The sequence below is a fragment of the Erithacus rubecula genome, assembly GCF_903797595.1.
Source record: "Erithacus rubecula genome assembly, chromosome: 15".
In the NCBI taxonomy this organism is placed as follows: domain Eukaryota; kingdom Metazoa; phylum Chordata; class Aves; order Passeriformes; family Muscicapidae; genus Erithacus; species Erithacus rubecula.
Genome location: NC_136667.1, coordinates 5168982 through 5188002, shown reverse-complemented (window position 1 = coordinate 5188002; position 19021 = coordinate 5168982). Strand labels below are relative to the sequence as shown.

Genomic DNA, 19021 nt, shown 5'->3' with positions numbered 1-19021 from the left:
CCACACCAATCCCACCACTGGTTCACTGCATCCGGCTGCCCAGGTCCTTTGGACCCGCTCCACAGGGGTGGATGGGGCTGAGTTAGGCCTGGGAGAAAAAGCTAAAGATGAGTCACAGGACCTCAAAAGTTTATTTGTTCTCTCCCCTCTTGTCCTCCTGCACAGAACTGAGCCATCACCAAAGCCTGGGAGAGCCAGCTCTGCAGGAAAGCTGGATCCAGTGTCCCTCTCTGGTCCTGCTCTAGATGTCACTCACCAGGACAGAAACTGCCCCTTTATCCCCAGAATCTCTTCCCAGTGCTGCCCACACCCCTTTTTTATTGTGAGGTGCTCTTCTGGCACAACAGCCTGAATTTTCTCCATATCTACACCAAAAAAGATCCTCCTAAAGGTTTCACCACTGCAAGGAGTTGGGACACTCTTGTGCTTGCCCTCAGCAGCCCTTCCATTGCTCCCAGTCTACCCAGCAGAAGGCTGATGGGAAGAGCAGCAGCTGAGGGAGGTGCCAGGAGAGAGAGCACAGCAGTGTCAGGTTTTAATCCCTCCTCCAGTACAAAGAGATCTGGCTTGTACTTGCTTTTATTTTTAGGCCAGATTTACATGTACAGCATGAACTTCAATCCAACATACAACTTGAAGCTGGGAATGGGAGAGGAGAGGAACCAGAACCCAGCACTGGCTCTGGTGTCACGGGCACTGCCAGACCTGGAGACCTCGGGTGCTTCTTTCCAGCTCCAAGGATGACACCAGACTCTGCTGGGACACATTGCTCCCACTCCCAGAGGGAGCTTTCACAAGGCACTAAGCAAAGCTCGTGTTTAAACCTAAAAATAACCCAGCCCTTGGGCCTGGGGAGGAGGAGGAGGAGGGCAGAGCACCCAGCCTGTCCCGCTCCAGCGCCAGCAGTTTCCAATTGCCTGCGGACGGGGAGTGTTCCCAATCCTCCCCCCAGACGAAATCCTCTGCCTTGCCACCCACACTCATGGAGGAAAACTGGCGAGAGCCACAGCAGAGACCAAAGTCTCCCCCAACCACATCCTGCCCCCCTGCTCTGCTGCCAGATGGGATCCCCCAGAGCCTTGTCCCAAGATCCCGCTAGCTCCAGCGCTCCCTGCAGCAGTCCCCGCCCCAGCCGCTGTGTGCCAGGGGCTGGGCCATGTCTCAGCCATGCCACCACGCTGGGAGCCTCAGAGGGATGATGCCACCAATCCAACAGGAGATTATTCCAAGGCTGGTGTCTGTCTGTCCTGCTGACTCCTCAGGCAGAGATGGTCCCCAAACCCCTACACACAGCAATCCTCAAATCCACCAGAGCTGCAAGAGCACAGACCAACCCCCACCTTGGAGCGACAGTTTTGGGGTGCCCCCTTTTTCCTGGCTTGGGAAAACCCCAGGTGAGCAGCACCCGTGCTCTTGTGGGACCTCCCCATCCTGCCCTGCAGCTCCTGGCAGGACTCACCCACACAAATCCCTCACCAGACTCCAAATCTCCTCCCTGACCCTCAGCTCCTCCATCCTGCCCTGCAGCTCCTGGCAGGACTCACCCACACAAATCCCTCATTGGACCCCAAATCTCCTCCCTGACCCTCAGCTCCTCCATCCTGCCCTGCAGCTCCTGGCAGGACTCACCCACACAAATCCCTCATTGGACCCCAAATCTCCTCCCTGACCTCGAGCTCCTCCACCCCTTTCCTGCTTCCCTAACCCAGGAAAGCCCTGCATGGGCTCTAGCTTCCAGCTATCCCATTCCACTCCAACTCCCTCAATCCATTTACTTCTTTCTCTGCATGTAAAGTGTTTTTTCTTTGCCTTTCTCTTTTTTTAACTTATTAAGGAGAAAGTTCAAACCATTGGCAGTGTCTGCGACGCACTAATTTGGAACTTAGTGCAGTGTCGACACTGCATTAAGTATTTCTGTCAACCATGAGGACACACCATGTCTGTGTAAGAAATTACACCAGCAATTATAGCTAAAGAGGCATGTAAAATTTAAAAAAAAAAAAATTAATGTATTCAGAAATGATAACTGACATTCTTATTAGGATTAATCTAATTTTAGTAGACTCATTTATATCCTGCCTCTGGATAAAAAATGAGTTTCAATTTTAAAACCTGGATAAAAAGTGGCATTTTTTTAAAAAAGTACTTTTAGAAGTCACCCTGCATGATTAAGCGGGATGATAATGCAAGGAAGCTTAACAAAAAGCTGTGCCATTAAAGGAGATATTTGTTAAACAAAACAGAAGCAGAGATATTTATCAGGACCAGCAGATTATTCCAGGGTAACTCTGGACCTGGCACTGCTGGGTGTTGCTTGTGGTTGCAAGTTAATGGAGAGAAAATTGGGAATGGCAGGTAACGGGGAAGGGGCAGAGCTCTGCTGGGTGCATCCTGCACCAGAGAGCCAAGGAATGGCAGCACTGACCAGAGCCACCATAGCCTGGGTCAGCCCATGCCCCACTGGACATGGACAGGCACAGGGCAAAGCACAGGAGTCACTCACAGACTGGGAAGAAAACCCCTGAAGGGTCAGTTCAACATATCCAAAAATGAAAGAATGTGAGATGGAACACCAAGGTCCTTCCCGAGGTTTGCCAAACACCAAGTGGGGCTCAGCCCATTCCAGCATTCCCTCCCCATTCCATGGCATTGCCTTAGATGGGCTGCTGGTACAAAATGTGCCCTTGGCCTTGAGCTCTGCTGTTGGCACATTTCAACTCCACGGCAGTAGATGCTTTGACACTGGTTCTGGTAGGACACAGGAGTGTCTCCTCTCCCTCTGCCAGCCCACCATACATTTCCTGCTACATCAGTCTCCAGCAACACCTCACCAACCCACAAATCCCATCCATCAAACCAGCTGCCCCAGATGAGGAACCAGCTAAGAGTCCTGCTCCAGGCTCACCTGCTGCTCCAGACCCCCACATGCCCATGACCACCACATCCACAGGACACTGATGAGATCCCAGCCATCCCAAAATGCAGGACATGGAGACAGGAGGGCATGGGGAGCCTGCACGGCCAGGATGGGAGCCGGGGCACCCATAGGGCTGGGCTCCCTCCTCTCACCCACATCCCCCCATTACAAGGGAATTAAGGACAGAAGCAAAGCACCAAAAGACTTAAGAATAAGTGGAAAGAATCAAAAGCTGAAGAGGAAAAAAAAATCCCAGGCTGATTATTTTATTTTCTCCTGACAGTTTGAGCCACAATGGCCAATAAATCCCAATTACGGATTTTAAAAATGTTTCCTGCAGACACTTGGACCATCAAGGCAATTCTGGGCTCCCATAACTCCTGGTTTATGATGGTCATACATGTCAGTTTTCCACAGAGCCCAGCATTTCAATAAAATGACCATAAACCTAGATTAGAGATTAAAGGACTGACTCAGAAGTTGTCAGAGGAAGAAACAAGTTTCCCTGCAATTGCTTTGCCATTTTTACCGACCAACAGTTTGGCTTTTTGATGGGTTTATGCCAGCAGTAAATTCTGGGCTGCTGACAGCTCGGTGTGTGAGACGACTGAAGGCAGCAGCGGGGAGGTGCGGGGAGGACACGAGCCCAGCCCCGGGCTCAGGCGACAACTGCGAGATGAGAAGTGACAGGGCAGCTCCTGGGCTCCCCAGAGCCGGCAGGGGACACGGCTGCCTGCTCCCACCGACCTTCCCAGCCCCCCTCCCAGCCCCCCGACCTGTCAGACTTCTCTCCAGGGAGCAGCGCTGTCCTCGTTTCTCCTCCTCCCACCTTGGCAGGGACAGGAGCTGCCAGCACAAGGGGAAGTGACCCCCCCGGGGGCTCCCCACGGCCAGGCAGGATCGGGGACCCCGGGGACGATGCACAGGGGAGCATCCCCGGGCCCCCCACCAGCTTCTCTCCCCAGCCTGTCACAGCAGCAGCAACAGCTCAAGGGAGACGCCTTTGAAAGGATAAACGGCAGGCGTTTGTTGTGCTCCCGTTTCCTGGATGAATGCGCTGCTTCCTTTTACTAAGTGCTCTCTTAGGAGAAGGAAAAGGGAAAAATAAAACAGCAGCAGAAAGGAAGGAGGATGACTCACAGTGAGGCCACATCTCCACCGACACGCGAGAGCTTCGAGACGGTGCCAAGGACAAAGGCTGGGATCAAAAGCACGGCAGCGGATCAAACGCGAGCCCTCCCCGGGGAGGGGGAAGGTTTCAGGGAGCTGCCCGGGGGGAGGAAGGTGGGATGGAGCCGGGCCCTCCCGGCCGCCCATGGGCTGTGAGCAGCCATCTCCCTTTGCTGAGCTCCAGCCACCGCTCTCACCAGCTGAACGGGAGCTCCGCTTGTTGGAGCTCATTAAGACACGCACACAGAGCTCCACGCCAGGACACGGGGGGAGATGGAGAGCACCAGGAGGAACGTGGCTGCACCCAACAGGAGGTGAAAAAATGCCCTTTTCCTGAGGAAATGAATGAGCTGAGCCCGGAGCTCAGCGCGCCGAAGGGGGCCGGTGCCCTTTCTGCCGGTGTCTCTCAAAGTCTATCAAAAAGTCCCATTTACATCAAAATGCCCTTCCAGACATGCTTCGATTTTACTTTTCCCCTTTCATCTCTGTCCCCCTCCCGCCCCACCTCGCAGCCCCATTGTCCTCGCAGCACCAGGAGAGGGCCGAGCACGCTGCCAGCGGGAAAGGAACAGGAGAGAAAGAAAAGAGCTGGAAACGAAGAGAGAAGCCGGAATCGCTCCTGGTCCCGCTCCAGCGGGAGCTGTGACCCCATCTCCTCCCGCCTGCTGCTTGGCGGCCGCCCCGGGGACGGTGCTGGCCGTGTCCCCTCCAAAGGGACAGGGACTCGCTGCCCCAGCCTCCGCTGTCGCCCGGGGCTCTGCTAAGGCTCCGGCGGCCACAGATGGTTTCAGAGAGCTTTAACAAAAGCCTCGGGCAAGGGCTGCAGGAGCCACCATCCTGCTCTGCTGTCCCCGGCCAGGCAGCGCTCTGCACACCCTGCTCGCAGCACGGAGGCCACTGGTGGCACTGGGAGACCCCCACAAAGCACTCCGGGCTCCGTCATGACTGCACATCCCAAGTGGTAATGAACTGGATCCAGTGTGAGTGCTTCACTCTGCAGATGAGCTTTTAAAATGCCAGGGGAGCTGGAACACTTCCACAGGTGCCAGTGCCAGACTCTGCTCTGCCCCAGCCCTGTCCCACCTGTCCTCCTCCAGCAATTTGCATTCACTGAGCTGTTTCCTTCCCCATCCCTGGCCCCAGCAGTGCCACATCCTTCCCTCACTTTTCCAAGACCCTTAAAAGCAGAAGTGCTTTCCCCAGGCTGCCGGATGGACACGCAAGCCCAAGACTGAAATCCGCTCCAGGTTCTGAGTGCAAATGAGGTTTAACTCCAGTTTAACCCAGTAAAGCCCAGCTCTAGCGTGCACAATCCCAATGCTGTTCACCAGGCTCTGTCCACCTTGCCTGACACGGAGCTTTTCCAGTCCTTCCTTCCTATTGTCAGCGTCTATTTTTAACCCCCAGCATTATTTCTCCCTGCGTGACTTCAGACACTCTCTGGGGACGAGGTGGAATTGCTGAGCTGGTTCCAGGCAAAGTGACTCAACTCTCACCTTCAGAAACCACACAGGAATCAGAGGAGAAGTAAATTTTCCTCCATTCACATTTTCCTTTCTCTTTCCTTTCAAGCTCTGTCTGGGGCTGAAAGCAGGGAAAGCTGCAGGGGAGTAAAGCCTGTGTCCATCAGCAAGAACACACAGCAAAGTCATTTTCCTCCCTTTTCTTCCCTGGTACCTTTATAATCAGCTGGATTTACTTCTGTGCCTTGGGAAAAATCCTGCATCAACTGCTGGTGTGTATGAAGGTTAGAATGGTAACCTTAACACAGGTGTTATGAGTGGGGCTGTGAGCTGCCAGGCACAGGGAATCTCATGGAGAGAGGCACCACCCTGGCAGAAGGGAGGGAGGGAGCAGCATTCCCCTCGCGGGGCCCTGGGCCGAGCGCCGGGGCCGACGCTTCATTGCTCCCTTTGAGCTGGTCCTGCCGGCGCCGCAGAGCAGCAATTAAGGAGAAGGTCAGCAGAGAAGCCCTTCAAGAATCTGTCCCTTCAGGGGAGTATCCAAACAACCCCACCATTTGCTGCCTTCTAATTCCTGAAGCGCACAAGCCCAACGCCAATCCAACGCCAACCCAACGCCGAGCGCTCGGAGATGCCTCACGGAATGAGGAACGCGTGTGCTGCGTCAGCCAGATGTTGACATTATTTGGCATTAAGAGCCAATAAATAATCATTAATGCTGCTGCAGCAACCAGGCTCTCTGCAAGAAAGCCCAGATGCCAAAAACGCCGTGTTTATGGCACAAGGGGAGGCAGGATCCGGGAGAGCCTCCTGCTGTGCACAATGCAGCCGGCGCTGCCAATTCCAGAGCATATCCCAGTCCTGCAGCACTCAGCATTCCTCCTGAAGCCCCAGCTTCAGTTCTCCCACTTCCTCCTGAGCCCCTGTGAGCCAACCTGCTTCCACAGCCACCCAGCATCACACTGGCCACCAGAAGCTGGGGTGGCAGCAGGAGTCTCTGCATTCCGAGCTGTCTGACACTGCTCCAGCCAGCCCTGTTTTTTGGGATGACTCCCTGGTTTCGCTCACTGGAGCTGGCAGGACGCTGGAACACACACAGCCCGGGAGACAAGGGGAGGAAGCATCTGGAAGCAATTATCCCAGCACTCTTGTATCTGTCACCCACTCCTTGTGTAAGGAATCATTCTCAGTATCAGTAATCTCTCTGTCATAAACCAGGAAAGGGATTCTATCCCCTCATCCCAACAAGGCAGTGGAGACTTTCCTGATGGAAGGAAGGGTAAGCAAAGTTCCTCTTGCCAGGTCACAGGAGAACTGGGCACAGCAGGGATGGGCACCTGGAGGTACCTTAAAGAAGAAGCCCACTCAGATAAGGAATACAGAAAATTGTCTCCTTTGCCTGTGCCCTGGTATGATGCTGCAGCATTTACAACACTGTACTTCTAAGTTTGATGCCTCAAAAACCTCCAACAGGCATGGATTAACTTCTGGGAGCTCTGTGGGATGGTCCCCAAGCCTCCAACGCACCCCATGCAATTCCATCCTCAAACCATGTGCTCCATCCTAAACCAACACGCCTCCAGCCTCAAACCATGTGTTTCCATCCTCAACCCACGTGCCTCCATCCTCAAAGAGGAAAAACAAGGAGGAACAGGCCTTGTCTAGGAGAGCAGGAGCCAGGAGGATCCCACAGCCCTTCCCCACCACCCTGAACACCCCCTCCCCAGGCTAGGTAGTCCCTGCATTCTCCCTGGCATTGTTCTCATCCCACATCATGCTCAGGGACAACATGCAGCTTGCATCCCAGGAAAAACCAGCCAAGAAAGGCTGGCCCATGGGCAGCAGGACTTTTACAGCTGGCTGGCACATCCAGAAAATCCCCAGCACCTAAAACAGAGGTACCCCCACCCACCTCCCCGAGCCCACAAACTCCGCACGCAGCAGGGGGAGGTGGCTCACGAAGACTTTCGTGCCTCTCTTGGATGTTATGAAACCAGGCAGGGAGCATGAAACTGCCTGCCGTGGGTGGGAGCACCCAGGGCTATATGGAGAGCCTGGAGGATTCCTCCGTGGTCTGAAGAAGCACGTGGGCTCCCCCGCCCCGCACACGCCCTCACAGGGTGGGTTTTTCTTCTGGAGAGACTGGGTGAGCACAAATACCCAGCACAGCCCCACATGAAGGGGGTAATTAGGGAACAGCACCCAGCACTCACCAAGTCAGGGCAGAGATCAAAAGCAGAATTGAGCATGAAACCTCACCAGGATTGGGAGCTGCTCCTGGGAATGGACTGTTGTGGGACCCCCTCCCCCCTATCCCTGCATCCCAGAACCACTCATTGCGGGTAGGGAACACCAAGCCAAGGCAACACAAAGAGGATTTCCTCCATCCCCTACTCCCAGCAAGTCTTCCTGTAGCTCAGGGGAGTGAAAAAAAGAAGGAAAATAGGAAAAAGCTCTTCTGCTGCCATTAAATGAGCAGCAGGCACGAAGCTGCGAAGGAGGGAGTGGTGGGAGAGGGCTGGGGGTCCAGGAAGCACACGGGACCCTCCCCTCCTTTCCCCTCCCTTCAGTGCTTTGCCAGGATATTGCTGCCTCAATTATTTCAGTAATTAGCTGAGCTGAGGCACTGCTAATGGGGGGCAGGGAAAGGGGGCTGCAGGAAAAGGGGGGCACAAACCGGCCGGGATGCACAGCCAGATCTCGGCCTCACAAAATTTCCATGGATGAAGAATAATACAAATCTTAAACCCAAACACAGCTGAAGGGGAAATTCCAGCTGCCTCCAGCCCTTCACACCTCCAAGCGCCTTCCTGAAACTCCAATCCAGCCAGGCCTCCTTGGCCTGAGAGGGAAGGGGGCTGAGCATCCCCAGCGGCACTGGGAGAGCCCATCCCACTCCTGGGGACACATGTCCTCCTCCTCCTCCTCCTCCTCCTCGCATGCTGTGAAGGAAGCTGGAACAATGGGATGTACCAATGCCAGCTCCAGCAGGGATGGACACTCATGGACCACCCACCTGACTGCCCAGGGACAAGGGACAGGCTGGGAGGGACAGCCTGGTGCAGGGGGCACAGGCAGTTGCAAAGATCCCCTCCCTTGCTTGGTGTGAGGGGCAGCTCCCTGTCCTGGTGACATGGGGGGACACCATAGGGACATGGAGAATTCAGCAGGCTGTGGTCACTGAAGGAGGGGCTGTGCAGAGCTCCCCCATCTTCCCCCACCCCAGCTCTTCCCACAGGAGAGGGGCTGCTGGCTGAGCTATGGGCCAGACCTTCCCTTACAAAAATAACATCTCTTTTTTTTTTTTTGCTTTTTAATTTCTTCTTTTGAAATAATTGACTAATTGGCCGAGCCCCAGGTCCGTGCTGGGAGTGGATCTCAGGTCTGCTCTTGCATAAAGCATTTATTAAAGACATCACAGAAGGACAGGAGGGGAGGGGAGGGGGCCAGGCACAGCCCGGCAGGCCAGGGCGGTGCCCAGAGCACGCTGGAAATTTCCCATCGCACCCAGAGGGAGGAAGCCCAAAAATTAATCCTGATCATCCCCCGCAGCACAGCTCTGCCCCGAGCAGGGCCTGACTCACCGGGATGGGCATCACCCGGGGCGGCAGCACCCAGGGAGGGCATCCCAGTCCCAGCACCCTCAGAGCAGGGCTGTGAGTATGTGAAAGGGAAGGGGTCCCCCTCCTCTCCTCCCTTTAATCCCCAGCCCCAAAGCAGAGCTCTTTCAGGGGAAAGTGTAATGCAATACCTGGAAAATTTCTCCCACCCGTTCTCCGCTGTCGGCTGCCAAATTTAAAACATATTTGCTGCCTGGCCTTGAAGAAATGTAACCTGCTGCCTAATTCCAACACGTTCGTTCTTTGGGGGGCAACGAAAAAATTCACAGAGCCACTGGTGGCTCCTCTCCTTACACCCCACAGCCCTCGGGGCTGGGAGCTGCCAAAAAGCTGCCTGGGAGCCTCTGCCAGCACACACCAAAACGCCAGGAAAGAACGGGAGGAAGGGAGGAAGGGAGTCCTTGCACAGCAAGAGGTTTTAGAGTCCATGTCCATAAGCCCCAAGAATCAGCTGGGGATGCCACCAGCCAAAAGCCCATGGAATATGCAACATCCAGGGCAGTACAAAACTCTGGAGCATGTGAAACAGGCAGGGACCTGCAAGGAGAGGATCCCCCCTCGGAAGCGGAGCCACCCCAAATTCGCTCACAAGTGGAGATCCGAGGAGCAGGTGGATGCACACACAGCCCCATCCCTCATCCCACCACCCCAGCTCCTCACCAGGAGGAATTTTCTGGCAGGCTGGGGTTTCGAGGGGAGGCTGGAGCAGTGGGAAGGGGCTGGGGGAGGGCACAATGTGTTTAGCAGACTGAGCGATCGGACAGGGCCCATTGAAGGAAACAATTTGTAATACAGTAATTATTATGTCGTTTCTCTGGCCTCTTTCCTAAGCCTCCCTTTAAACAGTTTGAGGCTTGAGGGGCCTCTAGAAAGCAGAAATCTGTGGGGCTGAGGGTGCTCCAGTGTCCACATGTGCCAGGACGAGGTAGATGGGATGGACACTCGCAGCAGACATATCCTTGAAGCTCTCCATGCAATGGGAGCTCATCCTGGTTTGCTCACAATCCTAGAGGGAACAAAGAGAAAGTGTTGCTCCCCAGCTGCAGGGGATCATCAGCAGATAAGGGCTCTCTGTGAGAACACCAGTGAATGTGGATCCATGCTTGCTCCAACCTGGAGCGAGGCCGGGCCCTGCGGCCGCTCCAGCTCAGCTTTTCTGCTCTGAAGTTCTCGGCCACACATCTGAAGAAAGCGGCAGCAGCGAACAACAGAGCGAGAGCAAGCAACACAAATCCCCGGGATAATGAGCCCGGAGGAGGGAGACGGTGGGCTCTGTCTGAGGAGGGAGCCGTGCTTTTATTGGAGAGGCCTAAAAGGGCTATAAATCCTCAGATTCAAAGGCGAACTCAAGCTCTTTTAAGTTGGAGGAAGGCCTGGGATGTGTCAGCTGGGAGGACTAACCACGCCGCGTCCCCTGCTGAAGTGGCCTCTTCAGCAAAGCCGCGGAGCAGCGCGGGATATTACACCCAGATCCTTTCCATATGCTGCCGGCCGGCCGCAGGCAGGGCACGGCCACCGCCCGGCCCCCCGCACAGGGACACCCCGCCTCAGCGGGGGAGCCTTTGCACCCATTCCCCTGCCAAACCCCACCGAGGATTTGCCCCCCGAAACCCCGGCGGGAGCAGGGGCTGCGTCCCTCCCTCTCGCGTTTGGCTGCGATACTACAGCAAGCCCAGACAAAGAGAGCGGAGCCCAGCACCGGCACATCCCTGCATCCCTCCACATCCCGAGGCTGCCAGCCCTGCCCGCCAACCCGCACACAGGGCCGTGCTCCCACGTCTCAGAAATCCATTAAAAGGGAAAAATCGGTGGCAAAGAGGAGACGGCTCCGAGCCTCAGCCCCGCGCGAGCAACCGCAGACACTTCCCAGCCTAATGAGAAGGAAAACACGGACACACTCGGGGATCAATGGGAATGGTGAAAGGCGGTTTATAGCTCATAAGCCGTGAAAAGGCACTTTGCTTTTCCCAGAGTACCCACTCGGAAAAGGTGGGATGGCAAAAGCCAGGCAGGGCAGCTGTACACAGGGCTGGGCTCATCCTGGCAGGATTCCAGCAGCAAGGAAAAGGATTGCTGGTTAGTGGGATGCTCTTGTCCCAACACCAGCAGTGACGCAGGCGTGGGTGCCACCAAAATCAGCCAGGACCCCTAACTAGGAAGGGAACCCACTCCAAGGCTCTGAACTTCCCAAACTCCACCCTGAAAGTGCCTGGACAGAAGCAGCTGAGACAGTTTGTGTGGCATTTCTCAAGTATCCCACCCTAGCACCTCCACGTTGGCACCAGCAAGGGCCAATCCACGTCAAACCAGGTGACTCCAAGCTTCTCACCACAGCCCAGCCCCAGCAGACATGGCACATGTGGATCTCTGTGCAGACACAGCACCACAGAGGGATAGAACCTTTGAAAAACATCAAATGGAGCTCATGGCTGGACACCAATCAAACCCCCGGCTCTGCCCTCACACAGCGCCCCTGGAAAAGCCCAGTCCCATGGCCTCAGAAAGGGCAAGCAGCCCACCTGGGAAGGGCCAGCTGCGGGTAGGAAAAGGTTATTCCCGAGCAGCCGAGCCAGGGTTATAAATAGCTGGCATTTTTGAAGTGCAGCTGCTCAGCTCGGCTCAGCTCGGCCGGGGCGGCACTGCCACGCCGGCACCTGAGCCGGCTCGGATCCCGCCCGGGGGCTCCGGCAGGGAGAGCTCACAGAGAAGCCACTGCTCACTGAACACCATGAGGAACCCCCCAAACCTGTCCCCTCATCCTCCCGGGAGGAGGGACTGGAGGCCCCCGAGCTGCACTCCGGGGATCGCCGGCAGCCTCCACTTCAGCTCCAGCAGAACCTGCTCCACAGAAGGGCAGGGGCCAGGAAAATCCCACTGAGCACAAACCCAGCCTCACCGAGCAGGACGTTTAGCCCCGGCTTGTCCGACTCTGCTGGCACCAAGCCTAGACAGGCTGGAGGAGCCAGGAGTGCCAGGATTTCAAGGCTCAGCCATGAGCAGAGCATTGAGGCTCCAACTAGAGACAGGATCCTGAGACTCCATGAGCCCAGCACCACTGCTCCAACCACAGATAGGATCCCAAGGCTCCAGCAGAGCCATGAGGCTGAGCTCTGATGCTCCAACTGGAGATGGAATCCAGAGGTCCCAGCACAGCCCTGAGCAGATCGGGAGAGCTCCAACCACAGATGAGATCCCAAATCTCCAGCACAGCCATGAGCTGGTTATCAAGCAAGAGACAACCCACTACGGGCAGGAAAACCCCTCGCTGTGCACCAGCCCTCTTCACAAGCAGGAGGACCACCAGCACCATCCCTCCTGCTCTCTGGAGCAGGATTCTCTGCCACACCACCGGAGCAAGGGATGGGAAGGGGGAAAGCATTGGGAATCAGCAGCAAGGAGCTGGGCTGTCCCTCAGCCCTGCACAACAAAAGCCCCACAGCCGGGCCACGCATTCCTGCCCAGATGTGACGCCGCGATAGCGCCGAGCGAGTCCTGCTCCTGCTCCCCGATCCCAGCAATCATTAATTAGAGACAGAACGGAATCAGCTTTGTTTCTCCCCACCCTATTCCAGCTGCCAGACTCCAGGTAGCATGTGCTACTGATCGCTCCAAGATGTTTTCCCACCGGAGTCCAGCGCTCCTTGGGCAGACAGGCTTCCCAGCAGCACGGCCGCTGCCGTGCCGAGGGCAGGGTGCCCTGCACACAAAGCTATGGGACAGCCAGGGGGAAGCTGGGACACAGAAATCCTACATGGAAACAAGGGATCATCCCCACTGCTAAGCCTCTGGTTTACAGGGGACAATCCAAACAGCTCCTGACGGCCGTAGTGCATGGGACTACTCGTGCACTTGGCTGTTTGTGACACCCATGATCCTAAAAATATGGACGGGGCTTGTGGGGGGTCACCCCACTGAAGCTGTTTGGGGGGACCCTAAACACCTCCTGAAGCTGCTCAGAGGGACCCCCAGCCCACCTGGCCACACCACAAGCACATCCCACCCTGCCGCACCCTGCCCGATTGGGATAAGGATTCAAGGGAACAGCTTCGACCCCAAAGCAACACAAGCGCTCAGCAGCAGTGGAGGGAAGCAGCCCCTGCCAGCCCTTCCCAGTCAGAAATGGCACAGAAACCCCATGGAAGCCCCATCCAGCCCTACTGCCAGGCAGATCCAAGGAGCTGCAGCAGCTGTTTTGCTCCGGAGAAAGCTCCGGCTCCTTTTACAATCAATCAGCCACCCCATCACGGCTCTTTTTTTCTTTTAAAGGAAGCAGTTAAATCCATTTTATGGAATCCAGCGGTATTTACCCGGCTACTGCAAGAGCCGCAGCCCTGCCTTCCTTTTTTTTTTTAATTTAAGTTAATGAAGTCATTCCCAAACGACCCACAAGGAGCCCTGGGTGCTCCTTTCCCCCTGGCACAGGGAGAGGGAGAACACCTCTGGTGAAATGTGGGCTGGGCACAGGGAGTTCTGCCTTGTGGGGAGCAGGAGCTGGGAGGACTCCTAAAGGCCTGGCACCCAGCAAAGGGTCCCCCCACACCAAAGGGAAACCCCAACTGGAAAACAGACTGTCCTTTGCCCAAGCCAGCCTTTGGAGATGAAGCAAAGCCCTGGAAAGGCCAAGGTGCACATGGGGGCCATGGGATTCTTGATGGAAACACAGAATCATCAATCCTGGAATGGTTTGGGTTGGGAGGGGATCTTAAAGCCCATCCAGCCCCACCTCACCTCCTGCCATGGGCAGGGACACCTCCCACTGTCCCAGGTTGCTCCAAAGCCCATCCAGCCTGGCCTTGGACACTTCCAGGGATAGGGCAGCCACAGCTTCTCTGTGCAAATTCTGCCAGTGCCTCCCCACCCTCACAACCAAGAATTTCTTCCCAATACCCAACCTAAACTTCCCATCTTTTTTAGTTTAAAGCCCTTCCCTACCTCTCAGTCTCAGGAAAGGGGAGTCTCTACAAGCCAAAAATTACTTGAAATTAAAAGAAGCAGCGAGTTTTCCCCTATTGCCCAAATGCTGACACTCCTGCGCCCACGGCTCCCGTAATTCCATCCCATCTGCTCCGACAAGTGCGAGCCCCCAGCCCTGGAGCTCCAGGCCAGCCCTTCCCCTCGGAAACAGCTTTCCCACAAGCACTTTGTCCCTCGTAAAACGGCATTAAAAGAAGCAAAGATCTGCCAGGCTTCAACCCCAGCGCTGACAGAATTCCATGGGACACCATCATGTCATTAAAGGCAGAATAAAAATACCACGAAGGATTAGACTTTTGTCTGGGTTCTTTTTTTTTTTCCCTCTTCCCCTCACCTTTTTTTTTTTTTCTCTTAAATAAATGCATTTATTTGGTTTTTAACAAGTTCAGAGCTGAGCAAAACTTTCTGGAAGGGGAAAAGGGAAAAGCAGAGGCGAAAGGAGCCGTTCTCTGGAGCTGCGTGGATGATGTGTCCCATTTCCCCCACCTCCTTATTAAAATACTTTCTGGGGAAGCGAATTCCAGCCTGAAATGAATTTTCCAAACCATATTTTACTAGGAATGCTTCCCTTTAACAGTCGGTACAGGAGCCCACCAGGGTCAATATTTCTCCCAAATTACAGCCAAGGGAGTTGAGAAAGGATTTAGGCAGAATTCCTCCGGCAATTCCCGGCTGTCCAAGGAGAGCACGCTCCCACCGCCCCCGGCTGTGCAGCAAAGGGGACGGGTAAATCCCAGAAGCACTTTCCCCAAAAACCCCCCTTGGACACGATGGAATAAATTAAAGCCATGCTGCCTCTCCAAGCCCCCTTTCCTAAAAGGTTCTGCAGGCATCCCAGGGAAAGCTCACTCAGAGGGTGAGCTCATCCCAAGCACAGGTTTGAGACAATTACCACTTTTTCCAACAAAAGCATTCCTAGACCTATTTTTTTCCCCTTTCAAGACCCAGCATCATCACAGTGGGAAGTGGGTGATGATTTCACCGCTGGCTTTGGGACACACACCCAGGAGCCGACCTGGGCTTCCCAACCCAGCACACAGCTTAAGCCTGACTTAACTCGATTAGGAAATCATTCCATCTATCAGATGTGTTATCAACATCCCTCTGATAACACCAAGAGCCCCAGACTCGCTGGTGGAACTGGAGCCCACAGTTCCCAGCTGCCCAGAAAGGGCAGGAAAATATTTTCCTTATTTACAGCAATTGCACTGAGGCCGGCCGGGCCCGGAGCGCCACGCTTGCTCCTCGGATCCATTGGAAAATTCCACTTAGCTGTGTTATTTTAAAAGGCTTTAGCTCTCTTTACTCTAAAAACAAGAGTTAAAGCTCAGCAGAGTGGGATGGGGGTTGGCACAGCCCCGGCATTGCCCCAGAAGGGGCTCGGAAGCCCAAGTACAGCAGCGAAGGGTTTTTATGGATCTAACTGGAAGATAATCCCAATCCAACCAGAAGCATGAATTTTCCTGCAGCTGGAGCCAGACTTTGCCCAGCACATCAACCCCCAGCCTGGTTTCCTCAGCTGGGTTTGCTGGGAGCAGCGGTGAGGAAGCTCTGCCCAATGCCACGCAGCCGGCAAAGCTCTGAGCGGGGAGAGCAACGACAGATCCCAAAGATGGATCCCGGACACGAGGATCCAGGAGAGCTCCACGGGGCACAGGCTGCAGGGACCTGAGTGGGACCACAGCAGGGCCCCAAAGTCCCACCAAGGCAAAACACCTCCATGGGTTTTGCCCGTGCATGTCCCAGCAGAGCCATTCCTGGGTGGAAACGCTGACGTTTCGGGCGCTTCCCTGTCCCTGTGGGGATACAAGGATGGGGAAGCACCCACAGGAGCAGCCCCATGTGGGATGGCACATTCCCTGAAAGCTGTGTCCAGGGTGGACAACCTCAGAGCTCCAAATCCACAGATAACCAAGAGAAGACAAACCCCAAACTCCAAATTCCCGGAGAATGGAGAGTGGGCAACCACTGAGCTCCAAACTTGGGGAAAACTGAGGGTGGAAAAGCACTGAGCTCCAAACTGGGGGAGAAGTGAGAGTGGAAAAGCACTGAGCTCCAAACTGGGGGAGAATCGAGGGTGGGAAAGCACCAAGCTCCAAACTGGGGGTGGAAAAGCATCGACCTCCAAACTGGGGAAGAATTGCGGGTGGAAAAGCACCAAGCTCCAAACTGGGAGAGAACTGAAGGCAGACAAACACTCAGATGTGAATTTGGGGAGAATAGAGAGCGGAAAATCAACGGGATCCAAACTGGGAGAAAAGTGGAAGCAGATAAACTTCAAGCTCTGAATTGCGGGAAATGAATGGTGGACAAACCAAATCCCTGAATTCAGGGGGAACTGAGGGTGGGCAACCACTGAGATCTGAACTGGAGGAAAACTGAATCTGGACAACCTCTGAGCTCTGAACTAGGGGTGAAGCAAAGGCAGAAACCACTGAGCTCCAAAAACTGGGAGCAGAAAAGCACCAAGCTCCCAGTTCGGGAAAACCAAGAACCCCTCAAGCTCCTCCCGGACACCCCAGCAGGGAGGGACATCTCCAGTGCCACCATTCCAGGGCTCAGTGGGAAGTCCTGGAGTGTCACCCCTGTGCCACAGCCTCCTCCCAACTTCCCAGTGCTCAGCAGCTTAAGGAAAACCCAGGATAAAGAAGGAAAGAGGGGTGAACCCAGCCGGAGCCCCCTCCACCTCCAGCTGCCTTTTCCCAAATCAAAACTCTATTTTCTGGAATCAATTTCCCTGCCCCTCGCCAAACTCACAAATCCAGCGGGGCAATTCCCGAGGGAAAAAGGCTCTCTCTGCTCCCAGCCAAGTGACACAACTCCCAAAGAAAGGAAAGGAAAAACACACCGAGGAGAACGAAGCCACGGAGCCGCTTCCAGAGCTGGGGACACGCAAAGTGTGCCTGCAAAGTTCCTTTTTCCCCACCAAGAAGCCAAGGAAATAAACATTTGGTTGGAATACGTGTCCAGGCAGGAAGGTTGTTCAAATTGTTTCGGTTCTTTCCAACCCTCAAAAACTCTTTGGATTATTTTTGGGTTATTTTTTGCCTTGAGAAGTACGGCGGGAGGGGAAAAAAAAAAAAAAAAAAAAAAAAAAAAGCAGGCTAAAAGCAGGAATTTTTTGAAGAGAGAAAGAAGTAAGATAAATAAACATTCCACGATCTACAAGATAAAGCTGAGTAAGGGCCACCGACCCATCCTGACCACCAGCCCTGGCATAGGGGCAACCAAACACCCCCCATTCCTACTCCTCCTGGCCCTTCATACTGTTCCTGCACGGCAGCCGCGTCCACATCCACGGATTTATATAAAAAAATAGATAAATTTATAGAATTTAGATGTCTGTACAGACGGAGCAGCCCCACCGCCCGCTTTGTTCGGACCCAGCCCGAGGTGGGGGCGGAACGAACCCCCTCGCCTTCCTCCACGGCTGATTTCGGATGACAAAACCCAAGAAAAAAAAAATTACAGTAAAAAAAAGAAAAAAGCTAATAAATCCAATCGCTGGAGGGAAACGGCGATCCAGGGGGAGAAAAAAAAAGGCGTAAAAAATGAAAAAAAAAATCAAAAATCAAGAAACAAAACGTGGTTTTCAAAAACAAAAACGGATTTCAAGAGAGGAAAAGCTGCGAGAAGTAAAAGCATAGTTAAAAACGAGGGGGAAAAGGGAAAGGAGGAAATTTTTTTTTTGGTACGAAAAGCAGCGCGGCGCCGCGGGTCCGTGCTCAGCCGGGGGTCGCTCCGTCCGCCGCCCGCAGCCTCCAGGAGCGATTTTACCTTAAAAACCTCGCTGTTTCCATTAAACTCGCATTTAGAACAAGCTTTCGGTGCCTTTTTCCCCGCGGGGGGTGCGAGGCGCGTCCCTCCCGACCCTCCCCCTTCTCTCGCCGCACGTACTTGGGGTTCGCGGAGCTCCACGACACCGGCTCCAGGCTCTTGGCGAGCGGCGCGGCGAGGCGGCACAGGGCCAGCAGGACACCCAGCAGCCACCGCCCGCCGCGGGGCCGCGCCATCGTCCCTCGGCGGCGGGACGGGCCGGGCGTCAGGCGCCCATCACGCTCCGCCGCCGCCTCCTCCCGCTCCGCTCCCCACCCGCCGCCTCCGCCCGCCCCGCACCGACTGAGGCGCCGCCCGCCGCGGCAGCCGCTCTACCCCTCCGCGCAGGCAGCTGCGCGGACAGCCCGAATGGCCGGCCAATAGCTGAACGGAGCGGGGGGGGCCTTGCGGGAGGGCACGCCCATTGTGGGTTCTTAAGGGGAGCGCGGAGAATTTTTGGTTTTTTTTATGCCCCCCCCGGTTGCTGGGTGTCGTTACCGCGTTACCGGGGGAGGGTGAAGAGGCGACAGCGTTGGGGACAAGCTGGCAGAGCCCTGATATGGGCGCCCCACCGGTTTGTCACCATCCCCGTTAAGCCCGTCACCCCCCCCGCTGCGCGCCGCGCTTGGCCTCGCCCTCCCGTTCAGCCGCGATCCTACAGCGCCCCCCAGCGGACAGCGCCGGCCACGCCCGTTCCGCGACGGGACTGAAATATCCCAAAAAATCCCTGGATTGGGACGGGTTTAAAGGGGTTTGACCGCTTTGGGATATTTTCCCAGCGGATTGGAGGGTGTTTAAATTTTTAATTTAAAAAACTTTAATTTTTCTAAATCTTTTTCTCATTTTTTCAAAGTTTTTGTTCATTTTTGCCCATTTTTAAAAAATATTTTCCACCTCATTGAGGTTTCGGAGCATTTCTTAAAGATTTAAAAACATTTTTTTTTCCATAAGTTCTTTAAAAGATCTTTCAATATTTTTCCGACTTTTTTCGAAGGTTTAAAAATATTTCACATTTTTGGGATTTTTTTTTTTTTTTAGTTTTTCAGGTTTTTTAACTTTTT

The 19021-nt window shown here is 54.7% G+C and overlaps 2 protein-coding genes and 1 long non-coding RNA gene across 3 annotated transcripts in view; 1 reads left to right on the top strand and 2 right to left on the bottom strand.

Moving 5' to 3' along the window:
* EFNB1 (ephrin B1) overlaps nucleotides 1-18277 on the bottom strand; it is a 46901-nt gene extending 28624 nt beyond the window's left edge. Inside the window, exon 1 of the mRNA XM_079319259.1 lies at nucleotides 18042-18277. Coding sequence (XP_079175385.1) covers nucleotides 18042-18157 — 116 coding nt within the window. The 5' untranslated portion in view covers nucleotides 18158-18277. The remainder of the gene's footprint in view (nucleotides 1-18041) is intronic.
* Nucleotides 1-19021, bottom strand: part of LOC306808570 (SAP30-binding protein-like) — a 261475-nt gene that overhangs the window by 175656 nt on the left and 66798 nt on the right. The window lies entirely within an intron of this gene.
* On the top strand, nucleotides 2927-8865 carry LOC306808579. The gene is made up of 2 exons (XR_013776070.1): nucleotides 2927-6722; nucleotides 6853-8865. It is a non-coding gene; the product is annotated as an uncharacterized lncRNA (long non-coding RNA).